Here is a 21,881-nt window from a genome sequence, read left to right as displayed (position 1 = left end):
CTGCCACCAATGAAAAATTAAATAATCTCGTAAAAAAAATTTCAAGGCGGTCATTAATAAAAAGAGAAAAGATGAAAACAAAATACTCAAAAAGCAAGATCTTTAATTTATTATATTCTTAACAAAATATTTTGTTGCATATGTGTTTCTGAATTTTTTTAGTATTTTAAATTTACTTTTCTTATAAAAATATTTACAGTATAAACCTTCATAAATTTCAATTCAAACTCTTATGGGAAATAATAATAGGTCACGCTTACTTTTGGAGATAGTTTGAATCTTAGTTTATTTATTTAATTTTTTTTTTTTTTGCTTAACTTCAAAAATTCTTATAAGTGTATCTTAGCAACATTTCACAAAAGATCACCAAATACATTTTATACAGTATTATCAAAAGTTATTCTACACATTTGAAATTATCATGTCTCATCGAGAGATACACCTAATTTTTAAGTTAAATAGTCCATCTCTTACATATTATGAAAATATAGACTCTTTATTTAAAATCGTCTTACCAAGTCTCTCACAAGATTAACTCTTTGAAGTCGGAAACACAAGAATGGATGACCACTTTAGAGGTCAGAAAATTTTCTGTCAAAATAACATTTGATAAATATGAACGCTATTTGTAAAAAAAGACGCACAAAAGAAATTGAGTTTGACTATACAAACAATGAGGGCGCACTAGGTAAATGATCTTTCAAATTTGCTACATGGGAGACTAAAAGGAGGTACTAATAAAAACCTGTAGTTGAGTATATACACAAAAAGGCAAGCGAAGTTTGAAAGTGTTGGGGGTGTTCCTAGTTCCTATGAGTTCAAGAGTTTGAAGGCATCATGAATATGATACTTTAAGGCAGAGGTTTTTCCTTAGAAAACATCAACAATACCGCGGAGGTCGCCTTCTAAGCCTCTTTAAGACAGGTCGCTCCACAACTACATCAACAATAAGATCATGATCAGCTCGTAGCGTTGATTCATGTTGGTCTTTCCCTAGAAAACATGATAAACATATGAATGAGAAACATAGTAGATGCATCGTGCGACAAGTAGGGCCGCAGTTTCAACTTCGAAGTGAAAAACTCAAACAATATGAAAAATAATGATAAATGCAAGGAAGGTCGGGTTAAGTAGATACCTTCTGGTAAAGGACTGTCATTATCAATCTGGTGACTTTGTTCAGAATTAGAAGCTAAGCTAGGATCATGACATGATCTTTTCAGCCCCACTGTGATAACTCCTTGCCCAAGTTGTTCTTCAGGCATATTACATCTCCCGTTGAAAGGTTTCATGTAACAAAACCTGTTAAAATAAAGCACAAAAGAGGATATCAGAAAATAAAGTTATTTACAGTTATAAGAGTAAAGACCATGTCATTATCCAAGGTCTATCTGCCAACATAAAAAGTTAAAAAGAATACCTTAAAAAACCATCCAAAACAGCATGCTGCCAATGTTTACAACAATATTACTATAACATACTTTACCCCCCATTTAGTTTCTCCATTAGGGGAGAGTTGCTTTTAGAAGAAAAAAAGCATGTGGGTGAGGTAAAGACGAGTGGAAGTAGAGAGAGGGTCCAGAGGGAATTAGTAGAGCACCCTTCAAATTAAATAAAACAGCAAACTCGAGGGAAAACCCAGAAAAGGAAAGCGACGCAAGTCATGCGAAGTTGAGGAATGGAGTACTCATTTAAAGATAATTTAAAAGATTATAAACGCCTTCAAGTTCTACAAAGAGCAAATTACATCACTTAAGCCTCAAACAGATACAAGTATATCTATGATCTCCTGTTACTTCCTATAGTCAGTTCATCAAACTTTCAGCAGAATGAGTCGTGATAATGAATAGAGGGAGCTTTATAATGCTATAAACAAAGAGCAGGTCATAATTTTAGAAATAGATAAGTCATGGATTAAATACCATTCTTTAGGTAGATTCTTGCTGTTAAAGCTAGAACTTAACATTCTCCACTTCCTACACTTGTCACATTGCACCCATTCATTATCAGGCTTGTAGTGAGAATTGCCCGTTCTCTGAAAAAAACAAATACAGTTTCAGTCGCAAAGCCCACTGATAAGACCAATATTCCTGAAGAATTGTATCAGCTTGCAAGCAGAATATATACACTGAAATATCAGATTGACTAAGATTCGCATCATTGTCATTAAAAAAAATTAAAATATACATCATTGAATTGCAAGGAAATTAAATGTACACTGAGCGGTAACTATACAACACAATAAAAAAAGCCAAAGCCTCCACGATACATTGAATGCTACCTCAAAGATCAACTGCAAATGTAATTGCTGATACCAAAAATCAAACAGTAAGTAAATATCAACATGAGAAAGAGAAGAGCAGTTACAATCCAATTACCACCAGCAACAAGAATATGGGAAGTAAAGAAACATAATTTCACCCAATGTTACCTCAAACGAAATTCGATCTGATACTAGAAACATAAAAAGAAACGAAAACAAGAAACGCTAATTTTAGAGATTTGGAAACGCATGTACAATTTTTACTTTACAACAAGAAAAGAAAATAACTAAAAAGAAAAGATAAGGAAAAAGAAAAGAAAAGAAGGGCTTATGGTATTATATATGGTTTCAGTAGCAAAGCCCCACCCAGTTGAACACCTCTAATCGGGACTACAAGGGTACGAAATTAGAATAGGATACACATAGGAAGAGAACAAACAATATACCAGTTCTATAGCATCAAAATATTTATCCCAATATCCATCTGCCTCTCTTCCCAACCATTCTTCAAGACAAGCATATTGTTCACAATCTTGAAATCCTTGCTTGTTGTTATGAACCCAAACACAACCGTTTTCATCATCCTGAGAGCATGAGGATAATATTTAAACATGCATGAAAAGATAATTCAGTGCAGTGTGTTAGTATCATGTTGTCTTCTCGTCTAGTGAAACAGCTAAGGAACTAAACTCACCATTAGTCCAGTAACATCGATTACACCTATCACACCTCGACCCATATCAGCACTGTGAATCATGCAACCTACTCTCTTATAAGCCTAAAATGAACGAAAGTGAGGAACAAAATTACATAATTTAGGCATTTGTTTTGTAAGGCTCAACAAATTAGAAGGGTAGGTATATATGTGTGTATATATATGTACATATCTGTGTCTTCTTGTTTGATCATATATATATATATATATATAAATATAAATATAAATATATATATATATATATATATATATATATATATATATATTTACATTCATGTATATATATCTATATCTATATCTATATATATATATATATATGTGTGTGTGTGTGTGTTCTTTTTAACCTCAATTAGACGTCCACGCCAATACAAAAATATTCCTCCGTTTGCTTCATCCCACTCTATCCGACAACGACCAAGTGTAAGTTGGACTTGTTTGCCCATAATTTCAGCATTTAGCACAACAGTATTGTTGAGAGATTTGGCCAAAGGACGACTTTTAACCTGTCCACAAGAGTTACAATTTCTCGATCATCAAAAGGAAAATGAAAATAGTGATAGCAGAACAAAGTTGGGGAAAATTACCAGTGAGCCTTGAACATATATCTTCATTCTAGGCTCTAGAAATATGACTTCCAAATATGACCGTAGTGAATAGTCAAGATGAACCTGAAAAGCAATCACGCAAATTTTGATGTGTCACTAACCGATATATGAAAGTGATAGTGTCAACAACATTTATGTATGATTTTTCATAAAGAATTATAAAATAGAATATCAACATGAGAAGGGAAAAACAACTATTTTAAAACAGCCATATTTTGATTATATAACGATAGTCTACTGATGTTATTTACATCCAATAGTATTGCTTAGTAATAAAATCAAAACTAAGATATATGTTAAGAGAAAGATGGTAAGTGTTTCCAACCTTTCGACTAGTTTGTCCTGGACGAGTTCTCACACGTCTAGAACGAACAAATATGTCACCCTGGTTAAAAGAGCTCCCACCGGGAATGCCTTCTTGCCACTCTAAAGTGTAATTTGAACCCCATTTGTCCAAGTTCCATATATAGATTTGTGTTCCTGCACTTCCTCTAAACAAACCAGCTTTTTCACCAATCAAATACTCATCAAATGGTGAAAACTCCTTTATTGCATTCAAATTGTACTTCGCTAGTTCTTTAGATTGTACATTTGTATCAATTTCCATGCACTGTCCTCGTCGACGATAGCTGACAACAGGTATTTGCAGATTCTGCATAGCAAAAGAAATACGTCATTTTGTAAAAAACCAAATACATATACATACAGAACAGATAACACTTCACACATCAGATAGCTCATGCAAGCACACAACCACAAGCAAAAACTAGACGAATGAGCTTGTGTTTTGTGAGTTTATTTTTACTCCTCATTTCACCTCAGTTTCTAGTGTCGGACACAAAAACTTGAATCTTGCCAATTACATTTAAATTAAATCTTTTAAACAAAAACGCCAATCACTGCAAGTATCTGGGTGAAAAATTTGTATTCGAGTTTGAGCTATATTGCTTATAAAATAACACATAGTTCACAGGATGAATATCTGGAAGATGCAATCTAAGCAAGGACCAAATCCAGTGGTAGTCGCAGAAAGAACATGTAATATCATTCAGCATAAATTGATAATTTGGGTAATATGGAAAAATGAAAAATAGAAGATAAAACTAAATATTTATGGTCAATAATATATACAATAAACTTAACACTTTGCAATTCTAATAATTTATTGTCAAACTTAATGCATATCTTGTTCATTCCAATTTAACATTGTAATGGGTAGCACATGCAATTACAAACTAGTGGGAAGGGGGATGCATTTGGTTGTCTAAATCCTTATTTTTAATTAATAATAACCAAAAAAATCCCAAAATGGGCAGGAATAACACACACGGAAGAAAACATCATTTACCTTGTATATTAAATGAAAAAAAAAAAAGCAACACATGAAATTTGATGACACACTAAACTGTTACTCATCAAGAGGGAAAGGGGGTAAAACAGGGGTTTGAGGTCTCTTACATCATTTCCCTCGTTTAATGATTGCGAAAGGAAAGCGACAGAACGAGAATCAGTTGTCTGTGTTAAGACCAAAGCGTCTTTTCCCAGCCTCATTGATCCTGTCTGAAGAAAAAAAATACATTAGATTATTGAGGAATGATTTTGTATGCCACATTAACAGAAGCAACATAAAAATAGGTTAAATGAAATCATGATATCAAAGAGATATTTGCAAGACGTGGCATTTCATTAATATTGCAGTCTTCATTTGCGTTTCTGACTAACAGCACAACATGATCTTATGGAACACCCAAGATGCATCAGGAATCTGAAGCTTTAAAGTATCCAGCACGTACAACGTACGAACCATAGCTGTACAGCAGATGAAAAGGGCTGAAATATAGTTTTTTGGTCCCGCTTACAGTCTCATATCTGATTAATTCTTTTTCTTGAATGGTTTACGATATCCTAATTTGTAAAAAATTACACATGACCAAACCGTAAACCGTAAATTAATCAATTTTGGTCATCAACGGTAAATCAAAACCATTAAACTGTATTTCTTAAATACAATTATTTATCATTTATAAATTATATTTAAAGCATACAGTTAAAATACAATTATACACTAAGGAGTTTATTGAATTTCTATTTTCTACTACTATTTTATTCAATAGCCTCTCTCGTGGCGCTATTATAACTTGTTCATTTCTGATGATGCTTCACTAAAATTAAGGGATTTGTTGAATTTCTCTTTTTTGTAGTCAAACTGTAAATTTCGGATTCTATTTGATGACTTATTTATTTGTGAATTTTTTTATCACACATTGTCTTTTTGCATATCTTAAATATAGTTTGGATTTTCTGTTAGTCAATTGAATCATTTATTCATGTTTTAGGGCATTCATTTTTCTTTCCATGCTATAAATCTAACGATAGTATTTTTTTTGCTATTTCTTATTTTTTAATTATTAATACAATTTGAAAAACCAAAAATAGGACCGACTAAGTCAATCTTTTTGGGATCAATTTGATACATCTTGATGTCTATAACAGTTTGGTTTATCTCGAAAAACTTCAAACCGTGCACTAACCTAGCAGTAGCGAGAGTGAGCGGTATCATAACGTCAAATATCAGTTGAAAGCATGAAATAACCCTTGAAATGGTGCATACATAATTTTAGATTTTTGATGAGAACAATTTATAGAACCTTTACAACGCGTTAACTATAGATTCAATTTTTTATGAAAAAAACACCGCATTACATTAAGACTTGACTCTACATTTTCCTTCCATTGTTGCCTTATATGATGCATATGTTTCACATTCGTACCCAATGAGACATTTTAAAGATTGCAGATAGATACATAAAATGAGTACAATTTTGATGGTAAATAAGATAGTAACAAAAAAAATGACTCGGTAATTAAGATGCACTTTCTATTTATGTGATGGTACATATGATTTATTTTTGTCAAGGGCAACCAAAAACATACTCTTTGATAGAAAAATAAGATTACATACATCAGAGCTCCAAAGCATGCCTAGGTGAGAGCCACTTATCATGGGGATAATGAAATGTCGTATAAGATCACAATAAGGCTCATTATAAAATATTTTCATAAATAGACAAGTCCAACAGTAAGGCACATACATAGTCAAGTTGGACAAGACATACTTCGTCTCACTCCCACGTGATTACAAAGTTTGAATAAAGTAGATACCAAATTCACAATCAAACACCACTGGGTATACATTTATTTGATGGAAGCAAGTTAAATCAATATCAAATCCGGAATCCTAACATAGGCATACAATGAAAGGGCCGCGCAGTTAGAATAAAAAGGAAAAATTTAAAAAGAAGGTTAATGAAAATCTACCTTGAAGCCAATGCCAAAAGTTCCTATATGGTTTGCATTATCTTCATCAAGTTGTTTGTGCCCAAATGAAATCATCCTCAATATCTCTAGATGATTCATTCCATTACCATCATCAATGACAGAAAGCATAGGAATCTCACTACCCAGAGTTTTATCTAATATGGTCTCGATAGCAATATTTAGTCTGTTGCAAACAAATTTTAAATGTTGTCAATCATTGAAAATATAAGAATGCTTTATTTGATTATATAAACCACAAAAGGTCACTTTAATGAATTTGGTTGAAATACTATAAAGTTCTCAATGTAAAACAATACATTTTTCCCAGACCACGAAATTGTTTTCAATTAAGAAAAACATCAAGGGTAGAATTGGCAAATTATAAAACTAATTGCTAACATAAGATACCATTCCTTGTTATTTAAGAATGGCCTAGAATTGAAATTCTGGCCTTTTATTTAACACATAATGTTATAGTAAAAGTCGATGCATACTTAAGAGGCATTGCAGAAAAGGTATGAAGTTTATACAGTTTACTTTAAATCCTGTAGACATCGGACTTGAACTGACCTTGATGCCTTTGCATCCTTTGAATTGTCAACAAGCTCAGCAATTGCACCAAATATCCAACTAGAATGAGCCTGACCAAGTGTTTTCAGATAGCTGGGGTCTGCATGAACATAACTCTTTTCTGGAGAAACATCTACCTTTATCGAGAAGGGCTTAGTACTGTCAACTGCCTCATGACACTTTGAGATAGAGGAACTGGTACCCTTTTCGGTATAACTATTTTCCTTCACGTGGGCATTAGACTCAACGGCAGGAGCATCTTTAATGCAATCAGCTGGAGGAATTGAAAGCATATCTGGAGATACTTTGACTGCATTTTCCAGTACAAACCCTACAATTGGTAAAGGACTCACAGTCTAGATTAGAGCACCACCTCCAAAGTTGCCAAGACTTCATGTAAACTAAATTAATAGCATAGGTAGAACTTGAGCACAAATGGTAAATAAATCCTCATTTGAAGCAACACAACAAACATTGGTTCACCGAGGAGAGTGGGAGATTTGGATTTCTAAAAAGAACAATGAATCATGTGGAAGGAATGACTCCAGTGATTCTTAATGATTAAGTTTAGGCCTTTAGGTTCTCAAGTTCTCGTTTATGAGGTTTTTGATTTGTAGACGAGATGGTCAATATTTGGAGGATGAAAATCCTTAGACATGGTATAGCGATAAAAGAAATAAGAGTTAAACAAAATTAGATTCATGTTGTGTGACAAACATGTTCCCTATTTTACCTTAAAACTTTCATACGTGCGTTGTTGGAGACAAGGTAAGAAATTACCTGATCTCACATGCTTTTGGTTGACAGAGGTGCCACATAGCTCCTTCAACTCATATACCACCACAGCATGATCAAAATACAGGCCATCAGTTGTTTCTGTAGCTGCCTCATTGGATTCAGGGGGAAGTACATAAATCTTCAGATCATCAAATAGTACAGTGGCAACCTTCAATCATTAATGAACCACGTCAAAATAATAATCGGTGTGCTTTTACAACAAGATCATCAAAATATGTGTCAATCATACTTACGCATTGACCTGATATTTGGAATAATTAGTTTACAAAGGGGTAATTTGGGTAATTAATATGTTATTTGTAACTTGGGAAATAAGTTGGTATTAAGCGGTAGTTTTATTATAAGTTGGGGTATTGAACTGACCAATTCAATAAAACAGTAAAAACTGAAAATAAATATGAAATGAGACAAACAGAAATTATTTGGTAATATTGATGATAAAAGGATGATTAAAGGAAGAATACAAAATAACAAAAGATAAATCAAGCACTTCGAGAAGCTTGAAATCTCTTAATTGAGTTTAAACTCACCCACTAAATGTTTTAACAATTTTCATGATATCTTATGACTCCCTAATACCCATATTTATAAAAAAAAAACTACCACTTAATACTAACTTATTTCCCAAGTTACAACTAATATATTATTACTTTAATTACCCCTTTGTAACTAATTATTCCAAATATTAGGTCATTGCAACTAAGAAAAGTTTGCATTGATACATTAATAATTTATCACAACAAAAATTCACATAAGGGTTTAAAATTTTATATACTAAGCATATTCCAAAGCAGCCAATAAATTGAGAAAGCAAAAAACAATCTCTACAAGAGGACAGTTTGACCAGTCACTACTCACTAGGGTAAGCTTTTGTAAGGGAGAAAGTTCGGCACTTTATAAACAAAAGTCAAGATCAAAATTATCTGGAAGGGAAATTAACTCACATTAGGGACTCACTGAGATGATGTCTAGGTTTATATAGTCAAAGACGTGTTATCAAGATTTTGTCTTTGTGTAATCACTATTGAAAAAGGTCTTTTAATGACAAGTAAACTTAATAAGATAAATCAAGGATACATCATATACATCCTTCAATGCAATTCAAGTACGCACAATGTTGCTAATTGTCCTACACAGGCGCCATAAGTGATTAGAGTGCTTTGTGGTACACATAAGATGTCAAATTCACAGCTTGTGTGTATAGTAGCAATGTATAAAAAAGATGCACGGCGGACTAAAGAAATCAAGAGTCTTAAAATCAAGATTTACAAGAAAACACATGATAAACCCATTGATGACAAAAAGGCAACAAAACTAAGGTGTTAGAAGAACACCAGCGGCATAGAAATCCAAGAAAGGAATCCAGTATGCTGTCTCCAACACAAGGAATCATAGTACTCAGTGATGAAATATATTATACTATTATAACGTCTATAGTTTGATAGTTATAAATGATTAAATGCATAAAAATACGCAAATAATCAGGGAATAAAATTTCTAAGTTGTTAATTAGTACTCCCTTCGTTCCTTAAAAAAGTTCCCACAACGAAAATTCGCAGGAATCAAAAAAAAAAATCTTTTAGATGGTGGATATATTATTTTATTGAATAATAAATTTGATGAAAGAAAAGTTGAGACCATAAACATTAAAAAAAAGTATTAAAAGAAAGTTAGTGAATAAAATATAGAAACCACAACTATTAATAAAATTTTATAAATTAGTGGGAAATATGTGGGGACTATAAACAATATAAAAATGTTAATTTGAAGTTAGTGTAAGATATGTGGGGATCATAAGTATTATTAAAATATTAAAATGAGGATGGAGAAGATTAATTTTGTCTAAAATTTATGATATAAATCGAAAATTTTTTTATAGGAATAATAAATGAAACAACCTAAAATGGCAAATGAAAACTTTAAGAAACGAAGGGAATATTAGATAGGCCAATCAAGTATAATCTTTGTTACACTCAATCCCTCACATTAATTTGTTCTTGTTCATGTCGCCAACCTCATATGTTCGAACAAAGACATTGGCATTGTTGTTGTCGTCTATATTTTAACAATAAATCATCTTAGTTAAGATCACATGTAAAAAATTAATATGCCTTCATCACATTGAGTTTGCCCCAGGGTTCCCAAAAAGCTTTCATATAAGGACCATCAAAGTATCAATGGGAAAATGCAAAGGGATTGAAAGAGTAGGAAGGAAACATTTTACCACCACGATGGCTGGCTAGATACCTAAATCACATAAGGCAAGAATTTAAAGAACACAAACAAGGAAAAGTACTAGAGCACACAGACCGGCTTCGCATTTTATTAATGAAAAAGATTAGAATTTCTCACTTTATTGTATTTATAGAGGAAAGTCAAAAATTTTATCCATTCAGCATTCTCCTTGTTGTGCCTCTCAAACGCAGGATAAAGGAAGAAACGTGGAAAATCTTGAAGATCATTTGCTGCAGTCCTCTTTACTATGTCCACATTCCAAGATAATGAGCTGCATTTTAGCAACGATATAGTGATGAACAGCAAAACCATATTTACAATTTGTTTGCAAAAGAATAAATGTAGAAAGAGTGAGCAAAATAGCATCTCCTAAATGTGAAGATCAAAAAACATATTTTTCGTAAAAACAAGAAAAAATATCAAGTTGTTCAATCATAATATGCAGGATTGAAGATGTATGGTGATAGTCTATCATTGTCATTTATCAGGGGATTATTGTATCACTAGAATAATAAACCCAATAAAACAAAGTTAAATTCCTACATTTTAACATTGAGCTTACAAAAAGAGGGTTGCATGATGAAAGTTTAATTAGATTGGAAAAATACCAAATTTGTGTACTTTATTGATATCTAAGATTTGAAGGGGAAAATATATTTAATTAATGGACTTGTAAGATTTCCCCAAAGATGTTTGAATTATATAAGTTACAAAAGTAAACCATCAAGTTAGTGCAAGATAAAACTTCGTTAATTCAAGTCAAATTAATTTACAAAGAGAACCCTAATAAGAGGATAAAGCAATGGTGTAGGAAACAGAAAGCTGAAAGCACATACGGTTCAATGGGAGGTTTTGTGCACTTTGTACGACATATGAGTTTGCCGTCTTTCTTCAGTGTTATATAGCATGATAAAGCAGCTGCAAAGCCCAAGATCAGTCACGATTAGGAAGCAATTAGCTTTTGAAGTCCTTAAAAGTAATAAGCTAATAGTCATAGAGATACTGCATAATAGGTACCATCCTTAGAAGAACCCTTCTCCTTCATATGCCTCATTCCAGAATCTAATGAGAGGAACACCAAGATATCAGTGAAATCATTATAAAAAATGAATGAATACAACAATGTGTGTCTTTCAACAAAGAGTTAATTCTAGGGAAAGAATGCAAGACATATCAATAAAAAAATGCTAACAGAAGACTTTAAGAAAAGCAAAGAAAGAACCATATAAGTCGTTGAACCAACATAAGCAAAACAATAGTTTTACCATGAAGTCGTCTAAAAGGTTATTCCTCACATGAGCTCCTTTTAAGTCAGCAGATCAAAAGCCATCAACGTTCTAAAAGCTCCTCTTCAGGTTGACTATTTAAAGTCCTTAACACTCATCTTATATTATTGCATCTCTACAGTATAATTGAAAATTCAACTTCACCACAAACCTTACAAGTTTAAAGTGTACTCCCTTATATTCTGATTAAATGTCTAATTTGATGATGCACCAATTTTAATTAAAAAAAAAAGGGGAGGGACCATATTAGCGTATTGAGCAAGGGAAAAAGTAAGAAAAGAATAATAATTTAATGACTATCGTGTAAATATATGGATCCCATGACGGAATATGTAAAAGGAAAAAAGGTTATTAAACAAGAAAATGGGACATTTGATAGGAATATGCCAAAAGAGGAAATTGGACATTTGTTAAAAATAGGAGGATGTCAAACCAACAAAGACCTACAAGAGGCGTATGAAACCCAGTAATCAAAAGAAGGAATGAATCACTAGTTATGCCAGTTGTCCTAGCGGATAACTAAATAACTAATTATGTTAGGAAAATTAATATTATGCTATGCGGTTATTCTAGTATTTGAATCAGGAGGTTAGCCTTGTTTAGTATATTATAAATACAATAAGTAAACATGTGTGTGGGCAGATTGGAATAGAAATGAATAACCCTTGTGAGTCAACAGTTGCTCAAAAACTGTTAAATATCTTCTTGTTCTTGCTTTCCTGTCTATACATATTGCATTATACTTCTATTACAAAGAGACATATTCCCTCTGTTCTATCAAATTTGCCCCATTTCTTTTTTAGTAATAGCCTACACTCTTACAAATTCTAAGTAACACATTTTAACTTACATATTCATCCAAACCATACATTTAACCCACTTCCATGTAAAATGCAAGTTTACCACTTTTCTTAATTTTTACACCAAATGTCGAGCAAATTTGGTGGGGCAAAGATAGTAGAGCTCAATAAAATGTTATATTCCCCTTTCTAAAAGTGCTATAATTGTTTAACCTTGTCCCAAACCATATACATTTTACCATCAACAAGAATTACTCCCGCCTTTATCCTAAACTGTCCATATAAAAAAATTGTAACAATCGACAATGTTGACGCGGCACGTTAGGGTCTAACATCCAAATTTTCATCTAAACAAACAATCGAAAAACAAACGTGACCTAACATCCAGAAAATGAAAAAACTACCACTATAACCTCAAATACAAAATTATAATAAAAAAGGGGGGAAGTCGGTGTACATAGAGCAGGGACCGAGAAGGGCCGAACCACTGGTTGTGATGGGAACCACTGGTTGTGATGGAGACAAACATAAAAAAGCTTGAATACAATGGCAACAGAAAAAACATAAACCACATTTGACCACAGTTCACAATCACTGATTTTGGTCTGCCTTTCTAACTTTCCTTCGTTCTAATTATGGACGATGACTCATCACTCTTTTAAACACATTCATACATTTTAATTCTCTTTTAATTTATCGTTATAATTCATTATCTCTTCATTGATTACCAATATATAGGTTATTTTCTTGAATAGTATTACATTTCTCTTTGGTGCAACTAATTAACTCAAGAGCTTGCAACTGATGGTGATTGTGAAGGTTAGGTGGAAAATATCAATATCGGTTGTATAATAGAATACCCAATACCTCTATTGCTCAATATTGCTCTATTTCTTTTAGCAGTTAATCGATGTATATTTTAAAAGAAAAAATTACTTATAATAATCTAACTTTTTCATAATTTTATATATTAATCCTACCTATTAGTAGATTAACCATAAATGATTCAAGCTTTAGTAAGTATTTAACTAGAGTAAATCTAATAATCAAAAGACTTGTTGTAACAAAAGAAAATTAAAATAAAAATATCGAAAAAATATTTTAAAATTGTTAAATTTTTTTTTGACCTTTTTATGGTTGATGATGTTTTATGTAAATATTAAAAGTTTTCTCAGTTTTACATTAATTTTAACATTAACTTTTTAGTAAACTAAACTAGTCAACTGATTACCTAAATTCACTTACTCTATTAGTATGTTGACATCAAATTAATAGTAAAAATTAATTTATTAAAAAATAATTTAAAATTAAGATTATTAAGTAAAAGATTAGATTATTATTATCAAGTTTTCCTTTATATATAAAAAAGTAAATTTAAGAATAGAGCAAAATTTTATGAAGTACTAAATATACCATGCTTTTGGATGATAAGCTTGCTTGGGAAACGCGGTATGATACATTGATCACTAAACCAGCATGGAAAAAAGATATTGGGGTGGAAATATAGAGAGAAATTGAATTTCTTCCAAGTTAGTAACAAAATATTTAGAAAAAAATCTTTCACTTATCTTTTCATTTAAACTTGACTTTCATACCAAAAAATAAATTTAAAAAAACAGTTAACCGAGGTATTCGGAAGAACAATCTCCTTCAAATTCCAAACCACACTCCCTAGTACACCAACAAAACATGAGAATCGTCAATGAAATAGGAAAATAAAGACAAGAACAAGAATTACCAGTATAATTACAAAGTCGGCAAATGGAACCCTGGAAAAGTGGTCGAAAAACGCGTGATCACAGCACCACACCAGGAGAGTAAATATCGGAGAGGGAGAGGAAGAGGAAGAAGAGGAAGAAAGAAGAAGAAAAACTGTAATAGTGGTAAGAGAGAGAGAAGTACAGTAATCATGCAGATGCAGCAGAGAAGGATGGATAGAAATTGGCAGTAGTACTGTAGTCTGTAGTAGTACTGTATTTGTAGAAGTTTCTTTTGACGCTTTTTGGCTTTTTGTTGACGATTATTATACTTATTCATGATTTTATTAACGGGGGGGATTTTGGTCTTTAACGCTTTATGTTGCTTTTGTGTGTTTGTTTTGATTGTTTTGCCGCCATTATTTACGCTCTTAATAATACTCTTTTATATTCTAAATGTTTTACTTCTATGACATTATTTATGTGTTTTGTTTTTAATTTAAAAATTAAAATATAATTAAATAGAATTTTGTTTGATTTGTTTCATAAATTTTATAAATATTATTTTTTTATAATTTTAATCAAGTATAATTTCAGACATGTATGATTAAAATAGTGCATTACCATATATGTCAAAATCAAATAAGACATTTTAAGGGAATAGAAGAAAGTATTAAATTCTCAATTTTATGTTAAATTAGACTAAACTTATTGTGTATGACAGCATATTTACGAGAAAATACGAGGTGGACATACGTTATAAGCCAAGAATATATTCCCCAATAACTTATAAAATGTGCATACCATTTTTAATTTGTCGATGTGAGATAAACTCGTCCCAACATTTTATTTATAGAATGACTATGGTCAAAGTTTTGTGTGTCCAACTCATATAAATTTATTTATTTTGTATGAACGTGATTTGGATATAGAATAAGAATTATAAGATCTTTTCAAAGTCATTATCATTTTAATGAGTCTTTTCAAAATTGATATTTAAATCCAAATCAATATTTACTTATGTCTAAATCAAAAATAGAATTTTATATCCAAATCAATACAAAATAAGTCTAAAATAAATTATAAGGTGAATTCAAATCATGTGTAGGATTGAAAGTGTTAAATTGACTAACTGTGACATTTTAGATCTCAAAAAAATTGACCCAAACCTAAAAAGTAGTATTGAATTCTAATTGAGTAGCATAGGGCATAAGACTCGTGACTATTTCGTACTATTTCGTACTCATTCATTAAACATTAATAATCACCAACTTAATTTATAAAAATAATGAACATCTTATTTCTGAATTCTTCACAACTTAATTTAAGATATTTTATAAAATCAATTTTAATGTAACTAGAAATTATGTTAAATTTTAATTTTATTATAATAATCATAATCAAACATCCCATTAGTCTCTCATATTTAACTATTTTGCTTTGCATGCAAACACCAAAAGTTTATTACTAGTATAATTCATGGATAAAAAAAAGTTACGATAGAGGAACAAAGTATTACAATGGAAGTAATGTCCTCTATTTAATACGAAGTAGTTCCATGATGTGCTACACTAATTAGTAGTCATTACAATGTTTGATCATTAATTCACAAACATAAATGTTGATTTAAAATCCTGATAATGAAAATTTCAAATTTTCAAAACAAATTGCAGCTTTTAAAATAAATTATTAATAATAAATCAACTTTTAATTTGATCCATCCAAATAAATTCATCTATTGTTTATTTTTAATAAATTCATCTATTAGATATGTTGCTTAAAATAAACTCACATATAGTTTATATTTATCTTCAAAGCTTCTTTGTGATCAAGTAATTAGGAATAAACAATAATTGAATTTATTTTCAGTAATTATAAGGAATAAGTGGCTTTATTTATAAATAATTGATACTTTAGCTTATTTTCAACAGATTGAATAATTATTAGTTTATTTTTTCCAATTTACCCTTAAAAAATTAACAAAACTCTATATGATAAAGCATCTTATTGAAAAATTACTATCACAATGGAAACTTTTTAATTATCTTCTTCAGATAATAGTTACGCCCATTAAAAAATATAAAAAATATAAAAAAGTTATAGACATTAGCTCATTAACTATTTTAGATGGGAAAAGATAACAAACAATTCATAATCATACCTCTTTAAAGAGAGGGTAAAGAGGATATTAAATCTTATTCCTATGTTTTTATTAAAAAAAAAAAAAAAAAATTCGTATTCCTATGACATATATCTTATGTTTGAAATGTTTTGATTAAACCGAAAAAATGGCTAATATGGTTAACCTTGACTTATTTATTTAAATAATGCCAAGATAATTCAAGAACAAAGTGAAGCATAATAAAGTGCGGGAAGTTTGAGCTAGTACTCTACACTACCCTTTGTCCGATGTGGTTAGCAACAAGTATAATAATAATAATAATAATAATAATAATAATAATAATAATAATAATAATAATAATAATAATGAATGGTAAAAGTATGAAAATAAATCATATGTAGGAATGAAAATTAAACAAGGTACCGATCATAGTAAAAAAAAATATATTATCAAATCTCAGGGAAAATTTAAATGAAAAATATAGCAATTTACGTTTGATAGAGGGAGTATACTCTATCACACCCCTTCATAATAACTCTTTCAACTAAAACTTTGGATTTAGCACAAACGCTTCTTATAATTTGCACTAAATATTCCACTTGACATGATGGATAAATGTGAATTAAACTAGTAATCTCCCGTAACGTTGAATTCTAATACTAGGAACAAAATCGAATCTTTAAGCTGATAACATGACTCTGAACATGTGCAAAATATTCGACAACATAGTGTCTAGCTATCTAAATCAAGGGATCTTAAAATTAAACTTATAAAGTAGTCAAAAAATTTAATTATTCATTTCTAGTCCCTAAAATACCTTTTTTTACCGCTCTAGTAGATGGTTAAGTCCAAAAATGTTATACATTATAATTCTATTTAGTGTAGTGCATTTAAAGTAGTTAATTTTATTTGTTTACTATTAGTTTTTTACTTAGTAAAAGCTAGTTAATTTGGAGAGTTTCAATGAATAAGTTAATTTGGAGAGTTTCAATGAATAAGGTGGAGTTAAAATTGAAATTTTTTTAAAGGCGTTATGAAAATTTTATATATAATAATATTTTTTTAATAATTTTATATTTTTAAACACTTAACATATATTATGTTATAATATTGAGACCTTTAATTTTTAAAGTTTATGTGCGGTTGAACATGTTGAACATGTTTTAAATCTCTTTTCTCAATTAAAAGTAGGTGAAAGCCCTCACTAAGGATGATATGACGAAGTATCATCTTGTGCATATTGAACTTCAGCTTGATTTTAATTTCCTTATACATGGAACTCCTCATTTCAACACACATCCTTCTGTACTATAAAACTACCAAAAGTTCTTAAATAAACATAGTTTAAAGTATACTAAATCAAAAAAAATTGTATTACCTACACAAACCTTATAATTCATACCTATCAAGGGGCTAAAGAGTTCTCTACCATAAAGTTTTTGATCATATCAAATTTCCAAAGAAAAATCAAATGTAGAATACTCAAGTAAACTATATATTATAATCCTTTTTTTTTCGTTTTATCCAAACATTATAGTCGGTCTTTATGACACCGTAATTTAAAATTTCTGGGTCTACCATAAATAAATCTTGCCAAATTAAGAAATTAACTAACAAAAACATAATTACATGAGTAATTAATTACCTTTGGGATCATTAGAAGAATCTTGAAAGATTAATTTAATTTTAAAATCTATGTTATCTTATAATATGAGATTTTATGATTTGTTTTGATTGAATAAACTAAAAAAATTAAACGGAGAAAGATGTAAAATGAAACAGATGAAGAAACTTTGAGTTCTACAAGTCAATCTTGACAAGAAAAAGATTTATTTTAAGGGGGATTAATATAAATATTTACTCACTAATTGAGGGTATTAGGATAATCCTGTTGCATTTGCTCTTAATCCAAGCCTATAAAAGTTCGGAAATATTCACGTCTCTACTCTTTACCGCTAGTACCCGCATTCCAGAGAACCCCTAAGATGGACTATAGTTTTGGTATTAAATTTTAAATTTTTTTGGTATTAAATGAACAAATTCATATTACGAATTTTCTTAACCTATACACCTAGTTTATAATTTTGGGTTACAAAATAGATAAAAGTGATAATTTTTTAGAGAATAGTCCAATTAAATTTAAATAAAATTACCTATTTTATAATCTAAACATATACACCTGGTGCATATGTTAGACGATAACCGTTAAATGAATTAAATGTGAGAAATGAATTGTTTAGAATAATACTACTTCCTTTTTAAGTTGTTAGTTCAATTTGACTTTAAACACCGTGCATCAATCACCCTTAATTTGTATATTATTCTTCATCTATGAGTTATAACATAATCACATATGATTTTGTTTGATTAATTCGTTTCAATACAAAGATTATTAATATAAGAAATTGAAATTAATAGAAAGTTGAAATATGTGGAGGAGATTATTGAGAAGTAGAAGTTCCCTTACAGCTAATATAAGAAGGATTATGAAGATATCGATCAACAACATCGCCCATCACACGATCTGGAAGAAAATGCGTGGTTTGAAGTGTGGTTGGATAATCAAAACTGGTGGACCATCCATCACCATAAGGCTCTATGTTCCTCCTCCAAGACTCACGTTGAATGTACCACCCACTTGGCTTGCTTCTTTCTTTTCTTCCCCAATATCCTTTTATTTCCATCAACAAATCTGTAATATCATCATGTAGGAGTAGGACAGAGTTATTATTTCATCAATAAATTAATCGTATTTTCTAACTGAGATCAATACTCGATTCTATCAGAAATCCAACCAAGGCCATTCTTGACCCTAGGCGAGGTAGGCAATTGACTTGTCTAGAGTCCAGAGCTAGAAAAGTCCTAATATTTGAAATTTTGGTTAATAAAATAGATATTTAAAAAAATTTGCAATTTTTAATTAGTTCTTTTATTAATTAAGAAGTATATGACACGCCCAAACTACATTTATAATGATAATTATTATATATTTAGTATGTCTCTGTTATTTTAACAAACACCCATTAAAGTTTAGAATTAACTTTCTATAGAGAGGGCCCATTTTATTTGCCTAAAGCCCATAAATTGCCGGCAACGACACTGAATCCAACAACCCTAACGGTTCATTTTGGTAATCGGTATAATAGTGGAAATGGTAATGGAAAATTAATATAATTTTGGTAAGAAAATCTCTTGACAAACTTAATGGCCATGCACAATTTTATTTTTTTCGCAAAATTCATTCAAATGCATTACCATTTAACAAATGCATTAGCATTACCATTTAATAAATGTATTACCATTTGAACATGTAATATTAGATGGCAATAAAAAATAGTGGAAAAAAAACTTTTTTATAATTAAACTTTTCTTACTATGAATATGACCTAGATATCATAAAAATTTACAATATTAATTATTTTCAATATCATCAAGTACCGTTAATCAAATCTATAATTTCTTTGATCGACATTAGAGAGACAAAAATTAATTCTTTTCATAAACAAGGAAAAAAAAACAAAAGATTAACTAAATTTCAAATTTTCAATTTTGAAATTTGAATTTTCTTGAATACTAATAATACTCACCAAAAAGATTCAAGATTTTACAACCACAATTAGATTTCAAGGATTAATAAATTAGAATTATTTATTATGGTAAAAAAAAAAAAAAAAAAAAAAAAAAAAAAAAAAAACCAGATTATTATTCTTTAAAGAATTAAATTCTTGATGAATACACAAAGAGTTTAAAAATTATTTTCAAAAACAGAAAATATTCACCACTTTCAATACAAAACTGTTGCACAAACGAGCAGTATACGTAACAGATTTTCCGAACATAATTCATTAAATTAGTATAAAAATGAATATCATAACATACTTAATCCGCTGAGTAGACAAACAGTATATAATGGAGTATAATAAATGAAGCAATAAAACTGGAAAAAAATTTGCAGAAGTTTGAATTAGACATACCTTTGATTTTGGAATTGAAGAAGACGGTTTTTGGGTTTTGGAAAATTGAGGGAAAGTTAAATATATGGAGTATTTTTTTTTTTAAAGGAAATATGTGGAGTATTAAAAGAAATTTTATTAACATTTGTTTCCAAAATTTAAATTGATGGGGGCGTAGTGGGATAAGTGGGAGTAAAATTAGGGAACACGTATTCTTTGCGAAATTTTAGGTCATAACTATGACTTGACGAGTTAATTCATTTAATTTATTTCTCTATTAATCATTCTAATTTTAAGTTTGTAACAGAAGAATATTATAAAATATCATTTTAAAATTATAAGTGTATATTAGGCCAATTTAATTGAAATAATTTCACCATAAACAATCTTGTCTGAAAATTTGTGTAAATATTAATGAAATAGTTGAGAAATGACAAATAATACCTTATTAGAGCTTTGTCTTTTATTGTCATTTTACAATTTCTATTATTATTTTAAAGTAATAATAATCATATTATCATATCATATAATTTAATAAAAGAAGTTGTAGAATGACAAATGACAGTTCATTACAAGTTTGTCATATGTCATCATTTCACATACTTTTATTATTATGTGATCGTTCACAAATTCTAATAAGCAAAAGTATAAAAATATGATCGATTCATGATTTAATAGTTACTCTCATAGTCCAATTATAGTAATTAAGTTGTAGTAAATAAAATAAAAATACTACACAAAAATATCAAATATTTTGACATTTTCCTTATAAAAATGAAATATATTGCTAGCTAATTGAACTAATGGTTATTATATATTACTATTACTATATTACGATATGAGTTGAGTAATGATTATACTCCCACCTATTCATCTTAAGTGTCCCATTTACTTTATGTACTTTATCCAATACACTTATTCAATTTGTAATATATCGAGTTATGTATAATTAAAAATTATAAAAAGTTGATATTAATAATCTTTACATCAAAACGAATCAAATAAGATCCCATATGACTATGTTTTAACTTATAGATTAATAATAAAATGCAATTTAAGAGTGATAAATGAATAGTGTCTCAAAAGTAAATGGGACACCTAAGGTGAATAGGAGGGAGTATTAAAATATCAAGTATATAGCATGCTTAGACACATATGTGTACTTAATTATAGCTGAAAAATTAATAATATCTAAGCTATACGAAATATCAGACCATTAATTTCTAAAAAAATAGGTGAATCTAATTTAATTGCATATAATATTGCATATGATTTTTTTAATACTATTAATTAATTTAAGTCACTCATATTTCTTTTTTCAGTAATTTATTTCATACTCTTGACTTTCACTTTTACTAAATTTTTTTTAAATAAAAAATCATAAATCAAAATTTTACAAAATTTCATAAAATCATGTCCTTAGTTATCTAAATTTTCATCTCTATCGGCTATCACAATTAGTATTTTCATCTCTAATTTAATTAGTATTTTTTATGCTATATTCTACTTTATTATATTT

At 29.7% G+C, this 21,881-nt stretch overlaps 1 protein-coding gene across 3 annotated transcripts; it reads right to left on the bottom strand.

Annotated features, from left to right (window-relative positions):
- Positions 1 to 587: 587 nt before the first annotated feature.
- On the bottom strand, positions 588 to 20,525 carry LOC130821267 (uncharacterized). 3 transcript variants are annotated; one of them, XM_057686955.1, is made up of 17 exons: positions 20,384 to 20,525; positions 18,877 to 19,101; positions 11,522 to 11,566; positions 11,341 to 11,422; positions 10,622 to 10,775; positions 8,252 to 8,417; positions 7,472 to 7,802; positions 6,902 to 7,085; positions 5,042 to 5,143; positions 3,909 to 4,235; positions 3,563 to 3,646; positions 3,323 to 3,481; positions 2,958 to 3,041; positions 2,710 to 2,847; positions 1,923 to 2,035; positions 1,139 to 1,302; positions 588 to 993 (listed from the first exon to the last, which is right to left on the bottom strand). In XM_057686955.1, the coding sequence occupies exons 1-17, from the start codon at positions 20,505 to 20,507 to the stop codon at positions 881 to 883; spliced, it is 2,595 nt and encodes an 864-aa protein (XP_057542938.1). In that variant the 5' UTR covers positions 20,508 to 20,525; the 3' UTR covers positions 588 to 880. The 3 variants fall into 3 exon arrangements, with proteins under 3 accessions (XP_057542938.1, XP_057542939.1, XP_057542940.1); XM_057686956.1 differs by lacking the exon at positions 2,958 to 3,041; XM_057686957.1 differs by lacking the exons at positions 18,877 to 19,101; positions 20,384 to 20,525 and adding an exon at positions 14,329 to 14,557.
- Between the last annotated feature and the right edge of the window lie 1,356 nt (positions 20,526 to 21,881).

Source organism: Amaranthus tricolor, chromosome 8 (assembly GCF_026212465.1).
Source record: "Amaranthus tricolor cultivar Red isolate AtriRed21 chromosome 8, ASM2621246v1, whole genome shotgun sequence".
In the NCBI taxonomy this organism is placed as follows: domain Eukaryota; kingdom Viridiplantae; phylum Streptophyta; class Magnoliopsida; order Caryophyllales; family Amaranthaceae; genus Amaranthus; species Amaranthus tricolor.
This window is presented reverse-complemented; position numbering and strand designations above follow the sequence as displayed.

Coding starts and splice junctions, on each gene's coding strand:
- LOC130821267 (XM_057686955.1), bottom strand. CDS start 20,507: ATGTTAATAAAATTTCTTTTAATACTCCACATATTTCCTTTAAAAAAA. Junction 11,423..11,521: donor GAAGGGTTCTTCTAAGGATG/GTACCTATTATG, acceptor TGGGCTTTGCAG/CTGCTTTATCATGCTATATA. Junction 994..1,138: donor TGACAGTCCTTTACCAGAAG/GTATCTACTTAA, acceptor CATGTTTTCTAG/GGAAAGACCAACATGAATCA.